The 27,535-nt window shown below is 40.1% G+C and overlaps 2 protein-coding genes across 8 annotated transcripts in view; both read right to left on the reverse strand.

The window, feature by feature from the left end:
- The window catches only part of LOC148402610 (guanine nucleotide-binding protein G(I)/G(S)/G(T) subunit beta-1), a 31,944-nt gene extending 28,862 nt beyond the window's left edge, over positions 1 to 3,082 (reverse strand). Inside the window, exon 1 of the mRNA XM_088369380.1 lies at positions 2,975 to 3,082. The gene's annotated coding sequence lies outside the window, so the exon portion shown is untranslated. The remainder of the gene's footprint in view (positions 1 to 2,974) is intronic.
- Positions 2,285 to 27,535, reverse strand: part of cfap74 (cilia and flagella associated protein 74) — a 150,021-nt gene continuing 124,770 nt past the window's right edge. For 6 of the 7 annotated variants that reach the window (XM_088369368.1, XM_088369367.1, XM_088369365.1 and 3 more), the window contains 30 exons: positions 27,117 to 27,274; positions 26,574 to 26,781; positions 26,358 to 26,498; positions 24,708 to 24,863; positions 24,515 to 24,633; positions 22,047 to 22,113; positions 21,814 to 21,903; positions 21,315 to 21,509; positions 21,081 to 21,207; positions 20,462 to 20,568; positions 19,600 to 19,722; positions 19,391 to 19,512; positions 15,367 to 15,495; positions 10,980 to 11,067; positions 9,534 to 9,707; positions 8,984 to 9,117; positions 8,661 to 8,910; positions 7,883 to 8,008; positions 7,673 to 7,788; positions 7,317 to 7,451; positions 7,083 to 7,195; positions 6,944 to 6,999; positions 6,457 to 6,576; positions 6,164 to 6,319; positions 5,797 to 5,935; positions 5,304 to 5,458; positions 4,629 to 4,761; positions 3,551 to 3,669; positions 2,975 to 3,109; positions 2,285 to 2,798 (listed from right to left, as the gene is read on the reverse strand). In XM_088369368.1, the coding sequence (XP_088225494.1) occupies positions 2,694 to 2,798; positions 2,975 to 3,109; positions 3,551 to 3,669; positions 4,629 to 4,761; positions 5,304 to 5,458; positions 5,797 to 5,935; positions 6,164 to 6,319; positions 6,457 to 6,576; positions 6,944 to 6,999; positions 7,083 to 7,195; positions 7,317 to 7,451; positions 7,673 to 7,788; positions 7,883 to 8,008; positions 8,661 to 8,910; positions 8,984 to 9,117; positions 9,534 to 9,707; positions 10,980 to 11,067; positions 15,367 to 15,495; positions 19,391 to 19,512; positions 19,600 to 19,722; positions 20,462 to 20,568; positions 21,081 to 21,207; positions 21,315 to 21,509; positions 21,814 to 21,903; positions 22,047 to 22,113; positions 24,515 to 24,633; positions 24,708 to 24,863; positions 26,358 to 26,498; positions 26,574 to 26,781; positions 27,117 to 27,274 (3,996 nt within the window). In that variant the 3' untranslated portion in view covers positions 2,285 to 2,693. Of the gene's footprint in view, positions 2,799 to 2,974; positions 3,110 to 3,550; positions 3,670 to 4,628; positions 4,762 to 5,303; positions 5,459 to 5,796; positions 5,936 to 6,163; positions 6,320 to 6,422; positions 6,577 to 6,943; positions 7,000 to 7,082; positions 7,196 to 7,316; positions 7,452 to 7,672; positions 7,789 to 7,882; positions 8,009 to 8,660; positions 8,911 to 8,983; positions 9,118 to 9,533; positions 9,708 to 10,979; positions 11,068 to 15,366; positions 15,496 to 19,390; positions 19,513 to 19,599; positions 19,723 to 20,461; positions 20,569 to 21,080; positions 21,208 to 21,314; positions 21,510 to 21,813; positions 21,904 to 22,046; positions 22,114 to 24,514; positions 24,634 to 24,707; positions 24,864 to 26,357; positions 26,499 to 26,573; positions 26,782 to 27,116; positions 27,275 to 27,535 lie in introns of those variants that run through there. The other variant, XM_088369371.1, reaches the window with a different exon arrangement.

The raw sequence follows: 27,535 nt of genomic DNA on the forward strand, positions 1-27,535 counted from the left end.
TGATTTGGGTGGTGTCGCCCTTTCTTTGCACTTTGTTTGTGGTTCTTGCAGGCTTTGTCTAAAATGTCTTTACTGTTCCCAAATGTGCCTTGCACTTTATTTTGCATCCATTGATAGATTATAGCTTTTAACAATGACAAAGTAAAAATCTTCCATAACTGCAGTAATATTCTAAAATGTGCAAGGTTAATGGAAAAGCTGAAATACCTTGTCATAATAATGTGAATGAACATGGAAGCTTGTTTTGTGCTAACCACTAATTTATGAAGCATTGTGTGCACATAAGCACCTTCTAATCAAGTCCCTGATCAAACCACGAGTTGGAAACACTAACCCAGTGTGTGTTTGCTTGTCATGCAGAGTCCCTGGGTGTGAGTTTCCATTGGGAGTCATCTGGCCGAGGTAACTGCTGCTGAGATTTAGTTGCCCCTGGATACGCTCCCTCCAGTCAACATGCATGTGTTGTGAAGCTGCTTAAGATGGGCTTCAGGCCACTCAGGGGAAAAGTTTATCGTCAGAATTGACACTTTTGATGAGCCGAATGCAAAGGAAGGAAAAGAAAACACATTTGACCATTTAAAAAACATGCATGCACTCACACATGCAATAGTAATCCTTATAATACAGGCAGTATGCTGAGCACATGCACGTACTTACAATATAAGCGTTATTAAACCATGGCCGGCTTTGGGTAAATTGAACATATCAATTCTAGGGTATTTCTTTATTATGGATTTTACTTACTGCTGGGGTTGTCTGGAACAAAACCACCGCGTTAGAGGGGGGATTATTGTACTTGGATTCATTTTATGGGTGCAAAAGGTTTCAGCTACCCCATGCCTATGATTCATTGCATATGAATTTTCTAATATTAATCCAGTGGGTGTTCAACATACAGACACACCACAGTCAGAGGTAATAAGTAGCATCATCGCTTAGCATTAGCGATAAGAGATCACTGCAAAGATTAGATTAGAAAAAGTGGCAAAATAACGCCACCAGTATTTGTCTAATATGATGTTGCACACGCTTCGTAAAAGCCATTGACATTACACGAGGCTAAGCTCATAATGACCTTGCCTTTTATAGGCAGGTTGGAGTGCATTAATCTGCTTTAGAATAATCTCCTACAATCTGTGATAACTGCTTACTACATGTATCTGAGAAGAGGCAACAGAGGTCAATGGACTCCTCTGAGCCATTGCTGACATCTGCTGTTCACATGTATAAACCAGAGGGGCATTTTGTGATGGCTTTGTGGAATTCATTGGGGCCAATTATGGTTTTTGTCAATAGGATTGAGATAAGGGCTTTGTGATGGCACTAACCCCCACTCCCCTCCCCATAAAAAAACAACAACTTTGTTATTTTAGTTCGGCCACTTTGTAACCAAATAAAAATGTCCCTACATAGTTGTTGGAGAAGACTTAAGACCCAAAAAGTTTTAAAAAGCTTGGCACTTGCTGGACTGATATGTCGATCAACCAAATCGCCTCTAGGAGTGAGTGTGAGTGCGGATGGTTGTTCGTTCCTGTGTGCCCTGCGATTGGGTTCAGGGTGTTCCCCGCCTACTGCCTCATGACAGCTGGGGATAGGCTCCAGCACTCCCGCGACCCCCGTGGGGACAAGCGGTACGGAAAATGGATGGATGGATAATTGAAAGAATATATGTATGGGGAAAAAAACCCACCAAAGAATTCGTTACTGTAAAAGCAAATATAAATATAGCAAACATAAAAAAATAAATAGCAGGGAAAAAAACACCAAAGAATTCGTTACTATAAAAGTAAATATAACAAACATAAAAAATAAATAGCAAAATGAATGTGGAAATACAAAAATAAATATATTAATATAATAGAATATCAATTTATATATATTTTAATGTATTTTTATAGATATTTTTTCAATATTACTTTTATTCAATTTTGATTTGGGCAATTTTGGTCCTTGATAATGTCATTGAACGTAGAATAAAGCTTTTGGTTTGATTTTGGACTGCATACAGAAAATGCCATAGAGAGTGGCCAAGACAGACACCAAGTCAAACATGCACTATTTTTGTTGCAAGGCCACAGTATTAAGCACTCAATGACTGTGCTGTTGTAACAATTTCCTTTTTCACAGCTGAAAAGGAATGTAGTTTGGGGCCAACGTTACACAGGCATTGCCCTGCACAGTAAAACTAAGTGCACTAAGTGTTGAGTCAACTTATTAGTCAGACAAATTTTCTGGAAGCAAGATGATACAAAGACTACTTAACTGATTTCTAAGAAGCCATTACTTGGTACAAAGGAAGATTTTTTTTTTTAATATTGCTTGGTCTGGATCTAGATAAAGGTGCAGCGTCAGGAATTTCCTACACATTTGTAAAAAAAAATAAATAAATAAAAATAAAAAAAAAACAATCGCAACTTGTGATGTCTGCTGTGACTAAATTGTTCTACAGGTTGTGCACATGATCATATCCAACAGAAGAGCTACTTCAACATTTACAATGATTTCTTAATGTTTATTATTTTTGTTTCAATCTGCAGTTGTGTAAGATGACACTCCATGGTATTAAAGATTTGTTTCCAATTTCTGGTGTAAAAACACAAGTTGGGGAACATATTGTGGTTTACCGCTGTTCTGACTTTCGCTTCGCCTTCGAAAACCGAGCTACTTCTTTGGAAAAAAAAAAATCCAAGGAATCAGTCCACATGAGTGGAGACTAAAGCCAAGAGAGTGACGCTGTACACACTCGTTTCATCACCTTTTAATGCGAGAGGCGCACACATCTTCACCACTTCATTAGGCTGAAACACAAATTGTTTATATCATTACTACACAATTTTGCTGAATCTGCAGCAAAAATTTGGAATTGTATTAACTTCACTTTGCTGTTGGATGATCACGTTTCATTTGTTAACACCACCCCCCTTTTTGTCTTTGTACTACATAACACAGAAGCAAAATGTGAAAAATGTCTTACCTTGTGTCCACTCTGCGGGGTCCAGGTGAGCTTGATGGTGCGCCTGGTGCCTGCCTCTACATTGCCTTTGCTGGGATCCACATAGAAGCCCTTCTGCTGCAGGGATCCCATGTTGTCCCAGTTAAATTCACTCCCCTGAATGAGTTGATCCAAATAAGCAATCAGGATACAATCAATGCATTGGTTTATTGTATCAAAAGCCAAAATGAAAATCCTCTTTTGTGCCAGAGTTTGGGTTTAGCCACAGGGGTCATTTCTTTTTTGGCACAGGTGCTTCTTTCTACTCAAGAGCAGGTTGGTTGAGTAGAAGCATCTGTAGCTAAAGCCAAAACCCGGCAGGGTTTACTTTCTGGCCAGGATTTCACACCTCTGTCATATCGGAAGATTTGCATTTTGCCTGTCAATATTCCATAATTATGATAATTATTTAACTTTTAAATGTTTTGACGTATGCCTTAAATGCTGCTCCATCAGGGTAATTACACACAGTAGAACAATTACAACAGTGAGGACAATCGTAAAGGCTCTTTATAACACAATACATTTTTAAAAGTTTCACATCAGCCTCATTACTACCTTCTTAGTGGCCCGTATGCAGCCTACTTCCAGCTCTCTAACTGCGGGTCTGATGGTCCCCTTGCTGTAGCTGGCCCGCAGGGTGACTAGTACAGGGATTTCCGTGTCCTCTGACTGTCCTGGTGAGGAAGAGCATGAAATGTTACCTTTCCCCAAAGTTGTGTTATGACAACTAAAGAATATACCAGCTGCTTAAATAAACATCAATTGTGGTATTTGCATATACAATTTGCATGAACAATGTCTTTGTCTCCTTTATGAGGCTTGCTGTGAAACATCATTCCATTGCTATCCACAGAGGAGCATGTACATGGACACCATTAATCGTTCCAGGGCATATTCTCCTGTTTGAGTCAGAAAAAGTGTGCTGCTGTGCTGAAAATGTGTCCCTACTATATTACAATGACAGCCGTATTATCTTAGAAATTGGTGGGGAAAAAGGATTGGCGCAAGCTGATGATTTTTTTTTTTCTTCAGATGTGAGGAGTATTTAACTGACTGAACGCTGATCACAAATACAGTGACAATCATTGTAATATAGTTTTTTTTGTATTTAGATTGTTATTTATGCGCGCATTGTGTTGCTTAGCAACCTGGTCAACACTCAACTTGCACCTTCTCTTAGGCGTTCAGTTATGAGCACGGTATTCTTATTAAATTGCTAGTACAGGACTGTATTGAATTTATTAAAAAGCTAATGCAAAAACATAAAAAAGTAGCTTGTTGATGAGTTATGCACACTGGTAAAGGTCAGTATAAGGGCTCATTTTCACATTTAATGCCTGACTACTTTCCAAATGAAGCTTTACTTAATTCACTTCACATGAAAACTCCACAATCGGGAAACTAGGTCAAACCTAAGCCTTCACCGAATCATGCCTTTTTGGTGGTCGAACTTATATTTGCAAGGTCAGATAAGGTGTATTAGAAGTCTGGATGGAAGAATTGCGGCACCTTGAAAGAGTGCCAACAATTTGACTTAAGCGCAAAAGGGAGAATATGCCCCCTAATGTATTTTATTATTACAGGCTGAGAACAGCAGAGATGAAAGCAGGTGATTACGTATATATATATATACCTTCGAGCTGAGTTTGACTGGTAATTAGTGGCGGAAGAAGGGATTCAATAGGAACTGTCAGTGGATCTCCTCCACACAGATACATATTGTGGGACGACGCTGCGCCTTTCAGATCCAGTACGCATAATTTTCTCTGGCAGACAGAAACAGAACCACACTTAGTTTGGTTTATTTGGTGCAAACTATCAAAATGGAGCACACAGGACCCCCAGGGATCCAAGAGCCGTAGCTTGAGGGTATACTAAATAATTGGTAATGCATAATTATGTTGTATCATTTTTTTAAAATAATTCAGAACCACATATGGACACCAGCATGTGAATTAAATAGTAAACAACTAGTCACTTTATTCATGAAATAATTCACTGGATTTTAAGCTAAGACGAAAGAAATTAAGTGGTCCACCTCACCACACAGCGAAAATCTGCTATTAATTGATAGCTACTATAATTGTCTTTAAAAACATGCAAAACAAAAAAGGAAATAAGTAGAGGTTTCGGTGAATAAGCAACCCATAGGGACCAAAACTACATTTAAATAGGTGAATTAGCAAATGCTTAGCTGCTAATATGGTATGTTTAAAAATACATCATATTTAGGTTACACATGGTAGTTACAGTTAAGATTTCTCCCTTCAAACTGATCTTGTGGCCTTTGTGTGCTGCTTTTACAGACCTTATTGACAAGCTCAATGGTGAGTTGATCAGAATAGTTGACGGAAGGGTGATCAGGGTGAAATGTGACTACAACGTCCTGGCTTTGTCTCGCGGCAATGCTTCCTTCCACTGGCAGAACACTGAAAACACTAAGCCCATTGTGGTTCTGCGTCCCTGCACATAGTCCAACAAAATGCATGTTTTTACCATTGCTGCTGGCTGTCTTTCAACTTATCACAGCATACACAATGTATATTTATACTACCGCGTTTAGCACTGCTATATCTGCTCATTTTACTGATACAGAAGGCTGATGGTAAAACACGTGATTACGTTTGTCGACCACAATTACACCAGATTCACATTTACAGGAAAACTATTACTTCTTTGTCTTGTGAAGTAATTTCACGCAGAAAAACTGAATGTCAGTATGCGATTGTGTATACCAGTTTCCATGCACAACCTTTAGCTTCTTCATCCGTCTTCCGCATGATACCTACTGACCTTCTTACCTACAACAGGCTGGATCTTGGAGTCCGTGTAACCACCCAAGAGGAGGGCCACGCCTTCATCAGCACCCTGAGTCTTGGAGGGTGAAAGGCTGTACAACATCGCCTTAAATCCCACTGCAACAGCTGAGCTGTTCTGGAGCTACAAGTTGTCACGGCGACAGACAAAACCTTACAGTTATGGCATTCAAAGTTGTTATGCAGACTATGCAATGCAAACATCAAAAGTAACCAACATATTCAGAATACCATTTGCTTAGACATTACTGGCAAAACCATTGAAAGAGTAACCCATTTCAGTTTCACATGTTTATTTTATGACCACCAAAATGGAAATTCAGTTTGTGCTGATGTAAATATGCTGGCTCACCTTCAGGACATGTGAGGTGCTCTCCTTCTCCAGCACATAATCAAAGTCCAAGAGCCCTCCAGGGTGGGAGGAGGTGATGGCCGGCACCACGCCCTCCCCACGCAGAGTCACAGCCAGGGTCATCTTCTGACAACGCACTTCCAAAATCTCACAGTACTAACAATCAGGGGACCATATTAGATTCGGCTCAACATATAAATCATTCCATAGAGAGACAACTGTGCTTAATTCACGTTAATCAACTGTGCAAATGACTGACCCAGCAATGAGCAGCTGTAATTTAAATGTGGCACCTTTTTCTCCAACGTAGGACAGAAGGCCAACACCAAGGTGTGTTGCTCTCCGGGTCCTATCCCTCTGAGAGCGTTAAGAAGTAAAAAGGGTCCATATATATCCAGCAATGATGACCTCAACTTGAAAACAAGCACAGAATTGTGGTGACATGATAACAGTGTTTAGGTCTCAACACCAGGAGTTTAAGATTGACGATACTATTTCAGAAAAATATGCATATTTAGTCAGTAGCTACAAATCTAAATAATAATAAAAAATAAATAAAAATAATATAAAAAAATAAATACATATTTGTCATAAGGATTTCATATTTCTTTTTATGTACAACGTCTGGTGTGTTGAATATATACGTAATACTACTAATACTGCTACTAATATTAATGATAATACAATTTTTTGAGTGTCTGTTAGAAGGATGTAAATCATAAAGCTGTATAAAGTATCATTTAGAAAAATCATATGCATTGGTTGACCATGAAAAGCTACCTCTAGAGATTCCGCCGAAATGTTCTTGACCGAAAACTTTTTCGTCACTCTCTCTCCTAAAAATCAGAGGCCGAAAAGCATGGATGAAGTTTAGTGCACAACTCTACGTAGGCCTGGCACATGGGCATTTTGTCCTCACCTACTGCCACTTGCTGGAAATCCAAGGCATAATTTCTAATATTGCTGGATACTACCACTAGAGGGGGCTGTACAGCAGGGCACTGGAGCTTTAAGTAGACTGTATTGAGAGGACTGTTGACATGTTGGATGGGAGATATAAAAGCGTTGACATGTTGGATGGGAGATATAAAAGCGTTACTTGTAAAATGCTTGGCGATGTCACAAACTTTGGACGCTATTTCTTTATTTTTACCTCCACGTTGGCTGAGCTTGCCTGTCCTCCTCGGGAGGGTCACCATCTGACACAAAACACGGGATGGTGTACTCACTGTAGCGTGAGGTGAAGGAGTGTAGCAGAGATGCCCTTGCTTCCTCAAACCTCTGACCTCTAGGAAAATAAATTTCAGCACAAATACATCAAGGAAGATGAGACTGACTTATGGTGAGCTTTATGAATGTATGAATTACAGCCAATTTAGACCCTCGAATTGTAGGGCCTATTTTGACAACGTGACCAAGTTGTAGACTTGGCCAAGCACTTCCCAGATGTGTAAGATGGTTCTTTTAAAAATAATGAATTGAACGTACTTTGGTAGAAGACACGCTTACCCTGCGTCGATGCTGTCGGTCGGTGACGTTGGGCTTGCAGTTTTGGCAGAAATTTTTGATAATTTGCTGCTCTTGGACAGTTTATTCCCTTTGCTGGGCTCCACCTCCCGTTTAGCCTTTTGAAACATCAGTAATATAAATGACATTATTGACATTGAAGTGAACCAAATATCAATGAGGTTTGCGTAGCACATTAGAGTGAACTTGCACCTCTTCTTCAAGTAATTTTTTAATGTCTGCTTCATTGGTCTGCTTGGCTCTGAGGAGACGCAAGGCCTCTTCCTTGATATTGCGGTCTTCAAGTTTGGGATTAAATGTGACCAGGACCAAACACCTCTGGAATAAAGGAACAAGAAGACAAACACTGGTTAATATTGTTGCATGATTAATAATATTTAGTTTTTTGCCAAATAATATGTTGGCACATATATTTTGAAACTCAATTTTCTACAGCACGTCCGTCCTTATTGTCATGGGTGAGGTGTAGCCTATCCAAGCTGACTTTGGGGTGTGAAGCTGGTAACAAACTAAAGCGCATTCAGATGCCACAGGAAGTCTTGAGCTTTGATTGGAAACCTGAACCTCAAAACTGTGAGGCAGGTGTTGTATTCTGCCTGCATTTTGAGAAAGATGTTCACTTCTGTCACAATTCCAGTAGAGGGAGTCCTAACCCCAAAGAAGAGTCATACCCAATGACCTAGCAGCATCCTTGTGGCGTACTAATTTGAGCATGTGCATGTATCTGTTTTTGAAATTCTATTAGCTTATTGACATAATTAAATTTAAAAAGAGAGAAAACTATGTGGTGCAAGAATAACAGAAATGACAAATGAAATTCAGATGACTGCACAAGCACACACACACACGCTATAAATTGCAAGCAGAAAATATGTCACCACTGAATCGGGTCCAAGTACTGATATCTTACTGCATTAAAATTGCCCGTTAAATGTCAGCCTGAACTTGTACGAGGTGCTCCTCTTCTCACCTTGCCAGGTAGCAGGCGTCCTGCAGCAGGAGTGATACTGATGCTGGAGTCTTGAGGTGGGGTGAAGGAAAACAGCAAGGCCCCAGCAGAGGGTCGTTGTTTGGACTGGTTTGGGACAGTTTGGTTATAGGTGAGGTAAAGGAGAGCGGTGGACTGGTCGCCAACTGCCGTGGGTCCAAACTGCACCAGGGAATGGGAGAGCGCCAACGTAGGGCAGACACCCATGGCACGGCAAGCCAGGGGAAAAACTCTGAAGACAATTACAAATGGATAGAATTTAATCATCCATTTGGTGACATTACAATCGAGGGCTACAAGGTCACCTGTTGATTCCTGATTTGCAGCTCAGATGGAAACGGTACTCTTTTGCTTTGCTAGCGCTAAAAATGATATCAATCTCCAGTGTTTCTTGCGGGAGAAGCGTGCCGAAGCCATCATTAGGTTGAACGTCAACAAACTGTAGAGTGAGCAGAATATAAAGTGCGCAAAAGTCTTTTCGTACTTTTGGATTAATTGAGCAATCATTCTTTGGATTTCAGCTTGTCAACAATTTAGATTCTCCATCAAAGTAGATGTGTGTTGAATCAAAATAAAACTTTTGCATTTACTTGGCAAACCAATTGTCAGCATATTCAACAAGTTTCCTAAATGTTACAAACCAAAACAGTAACTGAATCATATTTCAAGTTATTAGTGCAGACAACAGAAATTAAGGTTCTGTTTTTGAATATAGGGACAGAAACAAAAACATGTTTTTCTTCCGTTGTAATCGTAGGTTGTGGCCCTAAATAATTTTCAGACCAATTACAAAGTAAAATTGGATCATTATCCACAGCACATGATAGAACATTGATTGGGCATCACAGGTCTCACCTCTGGCAGGCCAACAAAACCAAACTCTTGAGGTAGAAGAGACATGTTGGTCAGGCGTACACTGCTTTTGAATGACTGGTAGATAGAACAATAGCCAAAATCCACCTCACTCTGGCCAAACTTCAAGTCGGACGAAGTCACAATGGCTTGGACCGTGTAAATGACAGGCTGCACCTAAAAACATCAACATTAACCGTTTTAAACTCTAACCGCTTTTGAAATTCATCTGACATCAGTAACATGCATACAGTATAGAAAGTATTAAGACACCTTAACAAGCGTGTTGTGATTTCAATATTTTAATTTTTTTTTGGGATATACCGTATTTCTTCATACAGTATAATTTTTTTTATCCTTCTCAAATAGTGCTAAGCCTCTATTACTTAGAATGGCAAGCACTATAGCAGTATGATGTTGTTCATATAATTGTAATATACGAGATTTTGCACCAAAATAATTTGCGTTACTAGATAAACAAATATGCATTCTAATATTTGGTAGTACAGTCCCTGTCACTCACTGAAGGCTAGACATCAGCCATTATTGTTTTTGTCTGGAAACTCTTTGGTTGTACTAACACTAATGCCTCCCCCCACATCCACACACTCCACTATAGTCTTGACAGATTTCTCCCTGGGATCATTTAAGCAATCTGGAGAGAGATCTTCTTTTGCATTAGTGCTTTCTATAAAAAAACATAGCATGAACTCCAAGTAGTGTGTGCTCTGGTGAAGACGTCTAGGAGGCGCACACTTGAGGTGTGGTGTTTTCCTTTGCGTGGACGTCGTGTATTTAAGTGGTGGCAAAACAGGAATACGAATCATTATGTCTTGCCATTATGTCACCAAAGTCTTGGCATGGAAATCATATTCCACCAATCCTAATGTCTTATTTTACAATTATCAGATACGAAATGCTGGAGGCTATACTGGCTCGTGACCTTAAAAAATTGATGTGCGTTTGTTTGTGTGTGCATGTTTTAGTGCCAGAAGCTTAGGGCTTGTAGGCAACACATTTGGTGCACCACAGGAACATCCTGGCCTTGTCTTTGGCTCCTTGTCAGGGCTTTGCCTCCCATCCGTGTCCGTGCAGGGAGAGGCAATAATGGCCAGAGAAAAAAGGAAGGAGGCAACAATTTGGCTAGAAGAAAAACATGACTGGACACAGTGCTATACCAATGTTTAAGCACCTTCACTGCATTTTAGAATCCAGGCTTCAGTTGAGACAGTTTCCTTTAGACAATGTAGAACAACCTTTATGCTTGGCTTGTTACCACCCATGAATCAACTGGGCCTTGGGGGTATGAGATAATTTTAGCAAACAAGCTAAATAGGTTACAACCCCCTATGGCTCAGTTTCTGTTTGGGATAAGTCAAAGATGTTTCCAGAATCACATGGAGACTTAAAACAGACCATGCATTATACTCCAGTACGTATAACACAAACCTGCCCAGCAACCTGCACTGTCATTGGAACCTCCAATACGCCAGTTGCACTGTCAAAATACTTGCCAGCATCTTGGGGTAAGGTGTTTCTGGGAGACAAGAAGAGAGTACATATATTCATCATATTTTGCAAAACTCAGTGAGCATTGCAAGGATCCATCCGTCCGTCCGTCCGTCCGTCCGTCCGTCCGTCCGTCCGTCCATCATCCATCCATCCATCCATCCATCCATCCATCCATCCATCCATCCATCCATCCATCCATCCATCCATCCATCCATCCATCCATCCATCCATCCATCCATCCATCCATCCATCCATCCATCCATCCATCCATCCATCCATCCATCCATCCATCCATCCATCCATCCATCCATCCATCCATCATATTTTGTTTACGTTTATGAAAAAAAGTACAACACAGCCATCAGTTTGGGTCATGTCTGATGACAAAAGTTAAAAGCCACAAGCGACCGTGTTTTTCAAAGTAAGATAAGGATTCAGACCCAGAAGACCCATTATTTTACTTTAACCCACAACTGTGGGATCAGCTCGCCAGGGAAAGCAGAAGAGAGACGCAGAGCACGCCTCCACACTGCTGTAGGTTGTAGCCATGGTGATGGGAGACATAAATATGATTCAAAGAGACCTACTAGTGGTGCACATGTAAAACTCCAGTCCCTCAATATCCCTCACAGCCAAGAGCTACTTGCTTAATGAATGTAAGCGTCGATTCAACATGGATGTAAAAGGGAGCTGCAAATCATCGCAATCATGTGTTCAAATGTCAAATCCAGTTCCAAATATAGATCTTACGCCTCTCACTTTTTCTCTTATGAAGCTGGCCGCTGTTTCAACAACCTGCCTCCTCCTGTTTTCCACCCGTTCTCTTAATTTAGGATGAAGGTTTGAGAGCTAATGCTCCAGATGTCAGTTGGTTTCTTCGCCAAATGCTTTACAGGCAAGCCTTGTCATCAGGAAAGCTGTCATATTCAGGGTTTGAGGACAGGCAGCATGAGGACAGGCATGAATATTACAGTTTAAAATGTGTGGTTCTACTCTACGAATCTATGGTTGGGAGCAAGAAAATCAATCACTTCCTAAAATGTCTAAATGAAACGCTGGCATTAACAAAGGGGAGTGATGAAAACTGAGTCGCTGTAGCCTGACCAATGAGTGCACAGGGTGTATTTAAGGAAGCACTCTGCTGCTGCTTGCTAATAGAATCGCTGCTGGAGAGTCACTCTTGAATTAGCTTGGCAGGCCCGAGTGGAAAAGCTTGGCGGGATGTCGTCGGGTCCATATGCTCTGGAGAATTCTGTAGATGGATGAAGTTTGATTTGTCAGTGTCCTTTTCAGATCGATGTATTCTTTTTCCATGTGGCCAGATTATCCACAGTGTGATGCACAAATTATGTTTGTGGTTTATGGAAGCGGAAGCCAATGTGGAGTAAATTTTTTTGACTAGTAAGTACGTTTCCGACATATTTGCGAATACCGAGCGCTGTGCCTGCCCATGTACATACAATGACATCCCACTGCAGCATGGAACCTGGCTCGGATTTGGCTTCACTGTTAAAAAGTGATTATAAAAAGAGTGCAACACGGATTAAGAAATTTAGCGATATTTGACTTTGTACAGACGGATAAACAAAACACAATATGACCTCACAAGGTAGCTGCCAAACGATAGGCAAGTGTGTTTGCTCACATTTGTTCCTTAAAAGTACTACTAAGGGTGGACGCAGCATTGGACTTTGCAATGGCAGGCCTGACTGTGCCCTTCACGTAATCTGTTGCAGCAAATCTGCAGGAAATCATCCTTGTAATCTCCCTTTTATCAGATGGAACCACAGCTGTAGGACACTCTTCCGAGATTAAGCCTAAAACCGCTGATTCAAGGGATACATTTCCAATGACTTTGCCATCGGGTTAACGCCAACAGAGACTGGCTCCTCCGAAATCTGAGGACAGAGATGGCATTTGGAGGAGCTTGATTCTGTGCTGGGTGAACCTTTTCTACAATTTTCAGTATCCTTCTCCAATAAGAGTGTCATTTAAATAAAGACTTTTAACACGTGTTAAGTAGGGCTGCCAATGATTATGAAGGGCACCGGATCAGCAAACTTTGGTTTTCGTTTTCTGCTCAAATTTGTTCACCAGTGTTAATAGGTCTGTTGGCCATTCATCACTTGAGTGAAACCATTAAAATTATTCTTTCTTCTGTGTATGTTTCAATGAAAAATCATTCTAATACCATGAACAGGGTCACTAGCAAATTAACCGCTAACCTCGATATTATGGAGAGGGATTATGGAGAATATGGAACAATACCATGGATTTACAGGTGGGGGTGGATATGGAAGGCGCATGTTGGATGGTGATTAATAAATGTGGAAGAAGAGAGAGATGCAGTGAAGGAAACCTGGTGGGTAGGCTGAAGTAAAACTGTGGACAGGAAGCAGAGGAAGAACCTGCAGGAAAGCTATGAGTCATTCTTGGTTCTAGATTTAACAGCACACTGAACAAGTGTGTGTGCCTGCGCGTGTGCGTGAAAGAGAGAAAAAGAAGACTATGAGTGAAAGCAATGAAGAGCAAGGGTTTGAAATTCAAACATGCCTATGGGTAGGAAAGCTTGGCAGTTTAATTTTGAATAAAATACCAGAAAAGCAACCTTCCAAATATATGCACAGAAGCAGGCCACTGATGACGCATGCCAGAAAGCTGATACGCTAGTCATTTTTCCCTTCCATAATTTGTATTGCGTGGTGGGGACTGCTGGTGTAGTGGTTCTTTACCATTCACTGAAAAATCGAGTGTGTACGGTTGACTGAAGTGTTGTTTCTGGTGACATATTTTAGTCTTAATTTTATTCTAGTCTTTGTGTCATGCTGTTATTTGAATTTTTTTTTCTGTTTTAGTCATGTTCATACTCTTAAATAGGCCAAAAGTTAAATTGACTAAAAATCTGAGAATGTATTATTTTAGTCTGAATTGTCGAGTTGAATCTATTTTCTGTTTACAACTGTAACACTAATTGTCTGTCTCTGTCTGTACATGCCCTGTAATTGACTGGGTACAAGTCAATGGTGTGATCCACCTTTCATCTGAAGTAAACTGGGATAGGCTCATTATGACCATGGTGTCTGAGTATTGTCATGAATACGAAGCAGATATCAGAAGGTCCATTCGTATTTGGTCAATGACTAAAGTAACAACGACAAAGCAACTGAAGACATTTTGAAAGCCAAAGACAAGGAATATTCTTCAATGCCAAAGTCAATGAACTAATCTCAAGACAACAAAGCATTCCTTTCACCCCATCTGGCTGAAGTTTTTCATTTTTGATTTGACATTTTAGTTAAAATATCAATAAAATATTACGAATTTAAAATAAAAAAAAATACAAATGTGTGGTCAATTTTTTTTCTTGTTTCCCCTAAAACATTGCAATATGATTTAGACTAATATGGCTAACAAAATACCTCTAGAAATCAACTATATGCATGTTTTGTTTTGTCAACACGTGATTTACTTATTTGGGAGTGTCTTTATTCACATATAGAAACAATTTTTCAGAAAAGATTGATCTTTTCAATATGAGATCAGATTTGCTAAAAGAGTAAAAAGGGAAGCTTTGATTGAACTGCAAGGGAGAGCTATTGTGGAGAATAAGAAAAACAAATTAAGGAGAAAAAAGGGAATTAATTGTTAGCACAGAGGTGAAAGGCTAAGAAAATACAATTCTGTGTGAGAGAATGGGAGAAGCCACAGCGAGCAGTTCAGAAGCAAACAGAGGACAGAGGGAGTAAGGAGGGGGTGGAGGGCGAGGCTTGTGCTCAACTTCGCGCATACAGCACCAGCAGCACGACTCGCACTCTAATCCTCACATTAAAACCTCTGCTGATTCACTAAAGTAGATTACTGCCATTTCCCCCACTTTCCCCTCCCACCTCGCTGCTCTGGAAAAGCCCCTAACTCTGTCAATCGAATATAATTTGGCATATTGTCATCATAATCCGTAACTTCTTAGCTGTCAATACATTAAGGATGTTAAGATACGAAGAAAAAGAGGGTGGGAAGACGAAAACAAACGCCTACATAGTGCATGCATCTCATATTTGCCCTTGAGGTCTCCTGGTCGATCTCTTGGCATTCACTACCGCGCTCAAATCTTTTCGTCTGTGATTAGTAGTGCTAAGTCTGCTTTTTAATAAATTGACTTCTTTCAAATCACAGCCTATTGCGACTGGGTCACGGCATGTGTGCAAGTCCTTTTCTCCAACTTTTCGGAAAAGGTTAACATTAACCGCTTTGGAATAAAATGAAAATGTGACGATCGCCGCTCCAGTGATTCCATTATGACTGCGTCTACACATGTCATACGTACCTTGGCACAAACTTGAGGTGAGCAGTGAAGCTTGACTGAGCCTGGAGAAAGCCTGTCCTTGGTATGATCTCCATGTGTTTCCTCATCTCCGGCCACAGGTCAAAAGTAAGCTTCAAGGCTGTGCTGGTGCTAACACAGAAAACACACAGATGATTAACATAGGCCTGACAACTGAAAGATCATGTACTATATACATATGTATTGTATATGATATTAAGTAAAACAAAAACACTTCAGCCCCGAGCATTTTCGCAAACACATGTTTTTGAAGTATATTATGATTTATGCACCAGTTATGGAGATGGACAAATAGATCTAATGATCCAAAGCATACCACATCATGTGTCAAACAGTGTTAGGAAAAGGACATGTATAGCTGCTGATGTGATGGATTCACAGGTGTTTAAGATATGTTACACTACTTCTGCTGCTATTCATTTTAAACGACCAGATCTTTAAAGGTTATTTCCCCAAAAATAGTATGGGCATTGGACAGGTAACCTTTAAGGCAAATTAACCTTTGGTTTGAGGAAAACTCCATCTGAAATACATCACATACAGTTACACTACAAATATGGCTTACCTGGCGACATTGAGATGTTTGATTTTCTGTGGCAACAATAACAAAAATACACACAGTATATTATGTACTCTACCTTCAAAAGTTTGGGGTCACTTTGAAATGTCCTTATTTTTCAAATAAAATATATATATTTTTTAAAGAGGGTAACAATAAAATAACCAGGAATACACTCTATACCTTGTGAATGTGGTAAATGACCTGCCTACCTGCAAACGTCTGTTTTTTAAATGCAATATCTACATAAAGACCTATTTTCAGCAACCATCACTCCAGTATTCTAATGCTCCATTGTGTTTGCTAATTGTGTCAAAAGGCTAATGGATGATTAGAAAACCCTTGTGCAATTTTTAGTTTTCGTGGAAAACACTAAATTGCTTGGGTGACCCCAAACCTTTGAATGGTAGTGTATAGTGCTTTGCTAAATGGAATACAATTTCAACACACATCTCAGTATGAGGCAATTTCTGATGCAGACACAAGCACAAACCCACTCACATTAAAATCCATTTCCTTTTTCCTTCATATTCTGTTGCATGTCTTCAGCTGAAATTACCTCATAATGAGATGTGCACCCGAGGTTCATACCAATTAGGTCACCCAGTTTCCAGGAGCTCCAACAGATGGTTGTGCCTGTGGTGACAAGTCTCAGTGAGAGCTTGCTATACAAACGGCTTTCCACCATGAGAATTTTCAAAGACACCCAGCACCCCCCCCCCCCCCCTCACACTTTAAGAATAATGAGGAAAGACAAAACGACTAACTTTCTTGTTTTGATCGCTTTGATTGGATGAACTCTGAGCAAGAGGTTCATGCCATGACAGTTCCTCACTCATAGGTCGCACATATTGAAAGAGGACTCACTGTGGAGGGATAATACGTTTCTGTCATTAATCTGGCCAAGGTCTAATCTACACATTCAAGGGTGCCTCAATGTTCACAATTGTTTCATTGCTCGTACATAACGGAACACTATGAAAGCGAAAAGATATTTCGTAGAATTTATAATCAATATTTGCAATCCTCTGTTTTGACTCAAGAACTAAATATCCATCCATCCATGGATTGATGGATGGATGGAAGAACTAAATAAACAAACAAAATATAACATACCGTGTACGCATTATAAACCAATTATAGATAAATCAAAGATAATAAAAGATTTAACAGAAAACAACAACCATCAAGATTTGTATACATATAACATACAATACATATTAGAAAAAAATAAAGACTGAAGATTTCTGTTGTCAAGGCAACCAACTAGCACCATATGCAAGGTTGTGAAGCATTATAGTGTTGTTATCTGACTTCAATTCAACTTGAGTCATAAAGCATAAAGTGGGTATTTGTAGTAAGATTAATAATTGGCCTGTCGATTAGTGACGATTCCGGCGACAAGAAAACCCACTCGATGCCCACCTCTGAAAGCAAGGATTTGACAAAATGTACCACTGTGCTTCCATTTGCTTAAAAACAAGCGAATTGATGCATTAATTTCTCCATGTCCAAAAGCAGAAATGTCCAACTACAGCCAGCTACAAATGCAAAAATTGACACGACCTGCACTACTATCGGGTGTTAAAAAAGTTGTGTGGTTGCAGAGATGGAGTGAGCCCTCAAAGACAATTTATTTTTCGTCTAATTCACTGGTCGTGCTGCAATGATGTCAAACTGGGATTTAAAATACCCCATGCATTTATTTCTGTGGAAACTCACCCACTGAAGCATACCAAATAGAACTGTACAAGCTGATGAAAATGCGGCTATACTAAAGCTAATTACAGCTGGTACCAAATGTTACTCTACTTTCCTGAAGAACTGAAAAGGAGGCATGTTTGTTTAAACGGAAAACACACCACAATAACTAACTGCGGCAGAGCATCTATTAGAACTGAGGCAACTATTGGAAAATAGTAATGAACAATTCTGCGTGATATCTGCCCATCATCTCAACAGGCATGATAGCAAATGTTGAGATGCCAGCAGACAGCTCTGTCCACCCCCCGAAAAACTGTCAAGACACGTTTTCGCCCAAACTGCTGGAATTTGAGTGACATACGTATTTGGTGGTTTGCTTTAAGAGATGTGGTCCACACTGAGGCTGTTGTCATTGTCATGTTGTCACATGTTGCACCAGATGGCAGTTATCATAAAACAACCCCCCACCCATGTGCTTGCTCTCCCACATGATGTGTCACAATGACTGTATAGGCAGTGGACCACGCGCCTACTCATGTTACTATCTCTCCCTGCTGTGCCTGTAATCTCATATATAATCCATATGATAGTAGTCTTCATTTATGGTAAATCAGTTCTCATCTCATTTATTTTAATGACATATTACATTTCTCGAATTTGGGAGTCAAAGGTCTTTTATGTTGGTTTGTTGGAAAAGCAAGATTGTAACTTTAAAGGGATTTTGAAAAATAATTTTTCTGTGCCAAAAAATTAACGTCTTGCCATAGTATACAATCGTATACTACAAATGGTATGTGAAGTTGTATTTGACACCTATATGCTTGTTCAGAGTCAATTACAAATTACCCACTCATGCATTTTCTAAACCACTTGTTCTTATAAGGGGTCACGGGTGCGCTGGAGCCTATCCCAGCTGACGTTTGGGCAAGAGGCAGGTTATACAGGTTATATATAGACGACAGCCCATTGCGGGGCACAAATAAAAAACTACTTTTCACATTGACATTCACATAACAATAATAATAATATAGAAACCTAAACTTTGTTCCATTCATTTCAGTTACTGAAAACATTCTTGATCAAAATGTACATTCTCAAGTAATAATAGTTTGTGCATTAATTATATATCTTGATCAAAATGTACATTCTCAAGTAATAATAGTTTGTGCATTAATTATATAAACAGTACACAGACCTTAGCATATGCCGGACAAAAAAAAGCTGCAGACTAGGACATATCATTTGAACAAAAGGAAACACTAACTAAATTAACAGCATTGTGGCAACAAGGTGTCTCTAAATGTCACGACAGATGACAGAGTGAGACATCACGATAATGAATTAAATTTCCATATCGTTTGTGCATGTGCTCTCTTCTCAAGCAAGGTAGGTAAAATATTAGCGTTAATTTATATTTAAACGTATATGGGCTGTAAATCAATCTGAGAACAAGGCCAACTATCATATTACTGAGGCATACTGTATCTCTGATGTATTTATGGCTTGAGCTAGTTATTGTGTCGGTTGAACATTAATACATTACAAGATGCAAAATGTTTGATTCTAGCGTTGTATTTGATTAATTCATCATAAACATAATGTGCACATATATTATACAGTACTGTATTAATGTATCACCACTAGTGAGTTACAGTACAGCTGTACACACTTTTGGTAAAAAAAATAAATAAATAGATTTGACTTTCTGTAAGCAAGTGCATCATCTATAGTGAGAGGATCTACCTGCTTTGGAGTGTGACAACCTCTTGATAAAGGCGGTCAAACATGCAGATCTTCATGTCAATGTTCGGCTCCACCACCCACACTGGGAGGCCTGCTCCCTCACCCTTCACCAGGATGGCGATCTGTTGGAGCCAGCGTGTGTTCAGTTGCCATCTGGTAGACAAACAAATCATCCTATAACAGATTATGATGAATATTCTTTTTCTTACTGGGAAGCTTGTTGGATCTGAAAACTTGATGTAGAGGTCCAATTTGACTTCTCCAGGAACAGTCGGGGAGAATATTATCTCTAGTTTGACACTTTCAAAAGGTCCAATATCTCCTTCTCTTACCTGAAATAGAAAATAGAAAACAAAAACATTCTGCGTTAACCATGGTAATGTAACCTAGAATAAAATACATCATGATGATTTCACATCATTTCACTTTTGGAAACAGAAGCGATACTTCATTTAGCAATATCGTATCCATCAAATTTCCTCAGCTGAGCCACTTAAATTGACACACATGCCAACAGCAACAAAGCATGAAGGCAATGATGGAAAAAAAAATGACAAATGAGAGATGTAAGCCATTCGAGCTACAATATCAAGCCATTATTATGAACCCGGGATAGCGTGATGTATTATCCGTCATTATACAGCACGGCCTCCAAATGGGCTACGTGCAAGTATCAGTCAAGATGATGATGACTGAGGGGCTGGCATGCAAGCACATGCAATAATGCACAACCATAACAAATGCAGAGGTCTTGCGCCATTGGCCCTGGCCACAGAGCTGTAATGAACCCCAAACAACTCAAGAACGTTGCACAGGCTACACGTTACATAAAACACAAGTGCTCGGAACAAGATTTGGACAGGCTCACACTCATCGATCATCAGTCCTACAAGGATGACACCTTAGTGTCATCATTCACATCATATCATACCTCAATCAAAAAATGTACAATGCTTTAAGGACTGGTCTCCAGCCAATCCTAGTGCTATTTACAAATATAACGTGATGTACCTAACATAGTCATTTCTACTCATACCACTGACATACGCGTAAATACACTACAATACTTACGTTGCCTATACGTATGTCACAGGCGTCAGACAGGCCCTCCGGGATCTGGGGGAGCATGCTGGAAGACACAGGAGCAGCTCTTGGAGCTGGACTTGAAACCCGTGATCCTGCCGACAAACACGGGAATGCAAAGATTTTTTGGTTCTTGAAATACTAAACCTGCTTGAGGAGATACCTCAATCAATGCTAAGGAAAGTTGAGCAAATAGATGACATGATGGCACAATTTCTCGAGTCAGCATCATTCTGCTCAGGGCTACACCAACATAGAAAAAGGACTTAAAAAATACAGGGCCCTATTTCTAATGCACTTTTCTTTCTTTGGGTATTTACACAGACACATTAGAAACCGGTGGTTGAGCTGTTGTGGGCGTGAACGCTGCTGACTTGCTGGATGGCTATCGAAGCGGCTACTCTTATACCCTTTAAACTTTAAATGCATTTTCAATTAATAGACACAAGTCTGTTTAAACTCATACCATATATAGAGGAACTTTAAATTTATTGTAGTTTTCCACAAAAAACAAAAACGCAAGCACTTGGTTTATGACTCCTATTTCCTTGCCCAAAATAAGAAAATGATCCTAATAATCACAAGTTTGTTTATGCATCCAATTTACCTCGTTGAGATTGCTGGGTTACAGTAGACCTGGTCAAAACATGTTCCATACTGTGCACTTCCCTGGTGATCATGGATGCAGAAGTCTGGCTCAGATCAGCACATGTTGTGCTGACTGTGGATGTGTCCTGTCCAGCCATCACCACCAAAAACTTCATTAGTTTTACATTGACTTCATAATAGATTTGACAACAGTTTGCTACTTTTCCAACATTAATGAAAGACCAGATTTTACTGTCTGTCCAGCCTGCTGTGTGTCGGCCGAGCGATGGGATGGCATCTGGACCTGGTGAATTTCTGGAACAGGCTTTGTAGTATCCAGGCTAAAGCGGGTTGCGAGGGCGCCCTTGTTGGTCAAGGTGATAGTCCGTGAAATAATTTGGCCCACTACATGTGAACCAAAGTCAATAAACTGGTTGTCGACCTCCAACTAGGGATAAAGACAGTAAAATAAGTAAAAAGCATCAACTTGCCAAAGTGCATATTAACCAGTTGGTCAATATGAGACCTGTATAGCATAGCTAGGTTGCAATTTGCCAAATTTAACTATGCTTTAAAAGATATGTTGAGCATAATTTATGTAAATAAAAAATGAGAATGCATTTTCAAGCACCGCATAAAATTGCATTTTTACATTGTTTCTTTCTGTTGCATTACGATGACCAAGGAATGGACGTTTACTGCATCTCAGAACCAACAGCCAGCCTGAGGGCTTGAGCCAGCCGACTACTTACATCACATCTCTTGATGGTGCATCTGACAGGCACAGAGAAGCGACCTGCTGCTGAGGCAAAGTCAACCTCTCCTTCAAGGTCTTCATTGATCTAAAAGGGTCAAAGAGCAATAAGGTGACGCTTTAACCTATTCAGAGGGAACCATTGCAGTGAGATAAGTTGGGCATAACGTGTGGCTTTGAACAACAGTCTAGTTAAAAAAAAAGAAAAAAAAAGGCACAACTGTTACTGACCGAAGGGTGGAAAGTAATGTGCATTTCACAGGACATCCCAGTCGATAAAGGACCAGGAGGTTGAAAGCTGTAGAACAATATTCAAGTTAGTGAACAATGAAGAGCTTGCAAGATAATTTTTACTGTAATGTCTTTTCAATGGATTTCTGTGGTGTATTCTTTATAAAATGGGAAGTCAGTGTGCTACAGTGCAAAAATCCAAAAAGAAATCGATAACATAAGATGCCTGTGCTTTCAAATCAACAAATGAATAAGAGTATTAGATAAAATATCAATATGCTGTAAACCTTCTGAGAGTACAGTACATAGTGTCTATGATGTTAACACAGAGCAGAGGTCATAAGTGAACCCGCTTCTCAGTTCCTGCTAACAACAATTGTGAAGGAAACAGAAGATTCAGAAAGCAGCATATGCATATCTTAGCACGTTTACAGCCAACTTTCAGCGGCCCAAAGGAACACTGGAATCTTTTGCCCTCTCAGACACAGCGCTGATGAATATGAAACTAAATGATTTATCTGCCAGGCAGAAGAAACAGACGATTCTAGCTCCATCTATTTAAAGTTATAAGCATAACCAGCAAAGGTTACATATTCTAATTGATTCTGATCTGGGTTGCACCTTTATTGCGTTCAAAATAACTCAAATTGTCAGGTGAAGAACTCAAAGCTGTCGGCACTGTTGACCACAGTGACCTGGAAGTGTATGAAAGTATTCCACCTGGCATGAGCACTCTGAGGCTAACTTGAAATGGCACAGTTTCATCACAATTCCTCTCTCATTCTTTTTGGGCAATTCTCATTTTGTGTCATTCTTCTGTTCTAGTTCCAAGACATGATGTGAGAAGAGGGGTACAAAGTAAAATAGAACACTTCACTGGGGATTAAACGCTGAATGAGACAAAATTGGAAAAAGCCTACCACAGCACTATATAAAGCGCTGCAAATGAGGCCATACAAGAGAGCATATGTATTGCAACAGCATGATACCAACCTGCTCTATGCATGTTGCTCAGCACACTGCTAGCTCATACATGTAGGCATGCGCAAGTATGTGTATGTAAGTCTAGGGTTGTAACATTTTTAGTGGTGAAAAGTCAAGGAAGAGCTGATTCTGGCATTATGGCACAAATGCACCCACGCTGACCACGGAAGGGGGTGCGGCTGGTTAATTTTTAGAAACTCGGGATGTACAGGGAAGATGGGCCGGTCTGTCTCTCTCACTCTGTCTCTCTGTGTCTCCCATCACTCCCTCTTGATATGGAAAGGCTTGAACATTGTTTATCAAGTTTAATTAAAGTGTAAACAAGCAGCACAATTTAGTAACACAGTCTAAGGGATTAAGGGCTAGAATGTGAAGTTTACTGACACCCTTCAGCCAATGAAACAGTCGTGTGAGTTACGATACGAGTGCAAAAGCTTATATGTTCAGACAATGTTGACAGATGATCATTCGGCGCTCGGGAGATCCTGTGCTATGAGGCAAAAAGAAACCAAATCAAAGTTTGTGGGTGTGTACGCTGATGGAAATGTCACATGCAGTTAGAATCCTGGTGAACGATGCATTCCTGGTGCACCCTGAACAGACCGAGAGTGAAGTAGACTTGACTCACAGCAGTTGAGGGGCTTTAAGCTTCGTGATGTGAGCTGCTATCCGTACGTGGGAGGACAGGCTTGCCTGTCACGTCCACTGCGTTGTTAAAATGACAAGAGCTTGTGGAAAATCGCGGTACATAAGCAGATGTTTCCAAGTGATAATGAATATTCTTCAGCCCACAAAATTGTTTGGAAGATGCTTTGACAACACTGTCAGTGAATGCATTGCGTTACGATAAGTAGTTCGTGGCATGTCTGCGGCGAAGCATTCAAATTGTTGTAAGCCAGAATTTTTGTATGTGATTATGTTCAATTGTACCTGTCTATCTTGTGGGGTCGTATGATATGGACAATGAACACAAACAATGCTTGGGAAAAAAACGCTAAACGAATCAGGCAAATTTGCGGCATGCATGGTCAAATGTCTTGATCTTTAAACACACAACACAGTGTTGCCTTTATAAACAACCTAAAAAGACTGATTTGTCCATTGAAGTATCCACAATGAACTCTTATTAAGTAACAGTACTTAACAGTACTTTTTTAAAATGGATTATAGATTCAAAATCTTGTCATTAGCAAACGTCGTTACCATATTTACCATTGAAAGATTCATTGTTTTGACAATTTTGTCTGTTAACAGAGGTTACATCCGTTTGACAAGTGTGTACCCTACAAAAAAAATTGTGTCGTGATTAACGTTTTTATGATGGCAGTTTGCTGTGGGGCAAAAAAATAAAAATAAAATACAAACCCAGCAGCTTCCCAGAAGTGTTGTGCTTTACATGACGTACGCAATCTTTCAAATGAATAAAATGAAACTGGCAATGAGTCTTGGACTGGACTCTTTGGATTCTGCCCCCGGTTACTTACTTGATCATAATAAAATCCTGTAGTTGAGCAGAGATCCCAAGAAACTTGCAGTGATTAGTAATATAGCTGATGTTAGTCAGGACTACTTTCTTTTTATAGGTTTCCCCCACTTCAAAGTCCTAAAATAGATATTAAAAGATAAAAAGTATTAGACTTAAAAAGCTTTTATAAATAGCCACAATTGGTCCCATACCTTGAATAGGATGACTTCTGGCTTACTCGTGAATGAAGGCCCTTTTATCTGTTTTCCACCAACTTTTTTGGGAGTTGTGTTGACCTTTGGGCAGACCACTGCATGTTCTTGTTTCACATCTGTTGGCGTCAGCCTTGCCTTCTCATTCAAGGGGGGCTGTAAGCACACAAGGATGGAATTAATGATGGAATCATAAATACTGTATAAACCCTGTAACATAATGAAATCAAAGGTCATTGGCATTAAATAAAAAAAGCTGCTTAAAATAAACAAAGCACTTGCTGGTCGAACCTTTATTGTTTTGTTTTTTTTTAACTATAGGAGCAGATTTCAAAGTTAATACACTGAATGGTTGAATGTGATGAATTATGTCACCTTCACTACTTGACAGTTCAATAGAAAAACGACATCAGAGACATGAAATAATTTGTTTTTCACACACAAAGAGCCCACTTGAAGCTAAACGGTCCTTAAGCCTTGTAAAATACAATCTGCGTTACACTGGTTAGAAAGTCTACACGACACTGTTTAAATGCCAGTTTTTTGTGATATTAAAAAAAACATTTGAAAAATCATTTCAAAATATTTCCCACCATTAACATGACTGACAGAGACGTGAGCATGTCATGCTGTACTGACAAAAATTCCACCAACTCGTTGTGTGGTCATTAATAAATGAATCTGAAATCAGAACACAGCCACATTATCTCAGTTGTTTATTTTTACTTGCCCACTTGAAGATATTTCATTTGTTTTCAATTGAGTTGCACAGGTCATTGTAGTTTTTGGTCTATTTCTGTGACAAAAACCTGACATTTAAAGAGGGGAGTGTGGACTTTTGCTATCTACTGTAAGAGGATACTAAATGGATGCCAAAACGCATCATTTCATCTTCTATTCTGTAATTTTGTTGTGTCATTTACGTGGCAGTAATCCATCAATCCACGAGTACGCTCCAATTTCTGCGCTCATCTATTATCGGTCAATAACTACGGAGCTTTTGATGGGGGCACGAGTCAGGTCCGTTAGATCACTCACACTTCACTTGTCACATGCCCAGGCCTCGGAGCTGCACTCTGGCTCGCTCCGAGGCGTCAAAGGCACCAGCACAATGAGAAGTGATGCCTGTCGCCCTACATTTCATGTGTGGGCTGCTGGATGAGCTCGAGAGCCAACGCACCTCAGTGGCAGTGAGCGAGAAGACACACTGCAGTAAGTGCCACGGAGCTGTCTTGGAGCAAAGGATCATACTCTCGTTCAACTTCATTATATGCTGACTGGCCACAAGATTACGACCACTTTAACAACCAAAATAGAAAATGATTCTCCAACGCAAAGTCAGGATTGTTTACTTAATTAACATGATGAACGCAAAACGGCACTTCTACCACAACATCCTAATGTAGAGGTTTAGACTTGTGTTGTTGAGCAGTGTGAACTGTGGGCCTGTGAAGCTCTTTAAGATTATTGCGTGATTAAGGGCAACACAGGTAAACTTGTAGTGTACGCCATTCCAATTAAACGTGTGGAATAAACGCTAGGATCATTTTGTGATTTACATAAAAAATGCTATGCAGCTATTCGGGAAATGATTAATGAGGTTTTCATGTTTGCATTTTGTGTGGACTCTTGCAAGGCCTTTTGTTTCACCTTGAAGTTTTGATCCCACAGCCCACAGAACTCGGGCTCTTCCAGGCTGTCGGGAAGGCTCAGGTGCTGCATTTCTTTTTGGATGATGTCCTCCTGGTAGTCCGAATCTGATGATGAGCCGCTAGCACTCAAGTTTCTTAACTGATGAGTAACACACGTGATCAGTCTCCTTACAGTCATATTACACAAATAGCATCACGCACGAGATCCACCCACTTTTGTCTCTCTCTCTGTGCCTGACGGGTGTACGGAATCCAGGTAACGCAGAAGCTTCTCGCGTATCTTGCCTGGGGAAAGGATCTTGTGACCTGTTTTGGTTTTTGGCAAAGGTGCCTTTTGTGCTTTTCTACTCTTCACCAGCTGCTCCTCAAGAAGCTTGTCCACAATCTCGACTTTCCTCGTCGTCTGTCTCTCCTTGAATTCCCTAAGAGCAGCACAGGATTGTACAGAAATGGGGTCATGTATACCTCGGTACACAGCGAGCGAAAACACCTACACACTGCTCCGTGGAGTGGGAGTGGAGGACATGCATGTGGGAAAGCAGCAGAGAGCATAGGAGAAGAAAGGAGAAGCTGCCTGTTCTTATGCTAATTTAGTTGCATTTTGTGTTTGCTGTAACTCGTATAAAATCAAATTCTCATCAAAACAATCCTCCTTTTTTGTGTCGGCTTGAAAAAGCTCAAATGCAACGTTGCAGCTTTTCATGAAATTACCTTCTAAATTCTCAAGAGAATAAGCCGGGGACAGGGGAGGACTCACTCTTGCTTTCGTTTCATCTCCTCGTCTCGTTTTTGTTGGTATATGTGCCTGGTGCTGTTGATGCCTTGGGCCTGTAGCGTTTCTTTCAGACGCTTCTCTTGCCGTTCTTTCTTCAAGGCGTTTGCTTTGGCTCGGCTCTGTCTGACCCGCAGGTTTTCCTGAAGAAAAAACATGGGCCTCATGAGGCAACACTACAACAACCTAGTACATGTGTGCAAACTTTAAAAACTTTTATACAACCATCTAGTATAGGCAAATGTTGACAATTTATCCAAGAAAACAAAATGCAGGGAGAAATGATTGCAAATATCTTAAATACTTTGACGAAACCAAACCAGGTCCACAATTTAATGTACCAAATTCTGGGACATTGCGGCTCATAAGAACTCATATGGTGACCAGATATGGAAGCATACGGT

The sequence above is a fragment of the Syngnathus floridae genome, chromosome 2 (assembly GCF_059516105.1).
Source record: "Syngnathus floridae isolate MCC-2025c chromosome 2, RoL_Sflo_1.0, whole genome shotgun sequence".
Taxonomy (NCBI): domain Eukaryota; kingdom Metazoa; phylum Chordata; class Actinopteri; order Syngnathiformes; family Syngnathidae; genus Syngnathus; species Syngnathus floridae.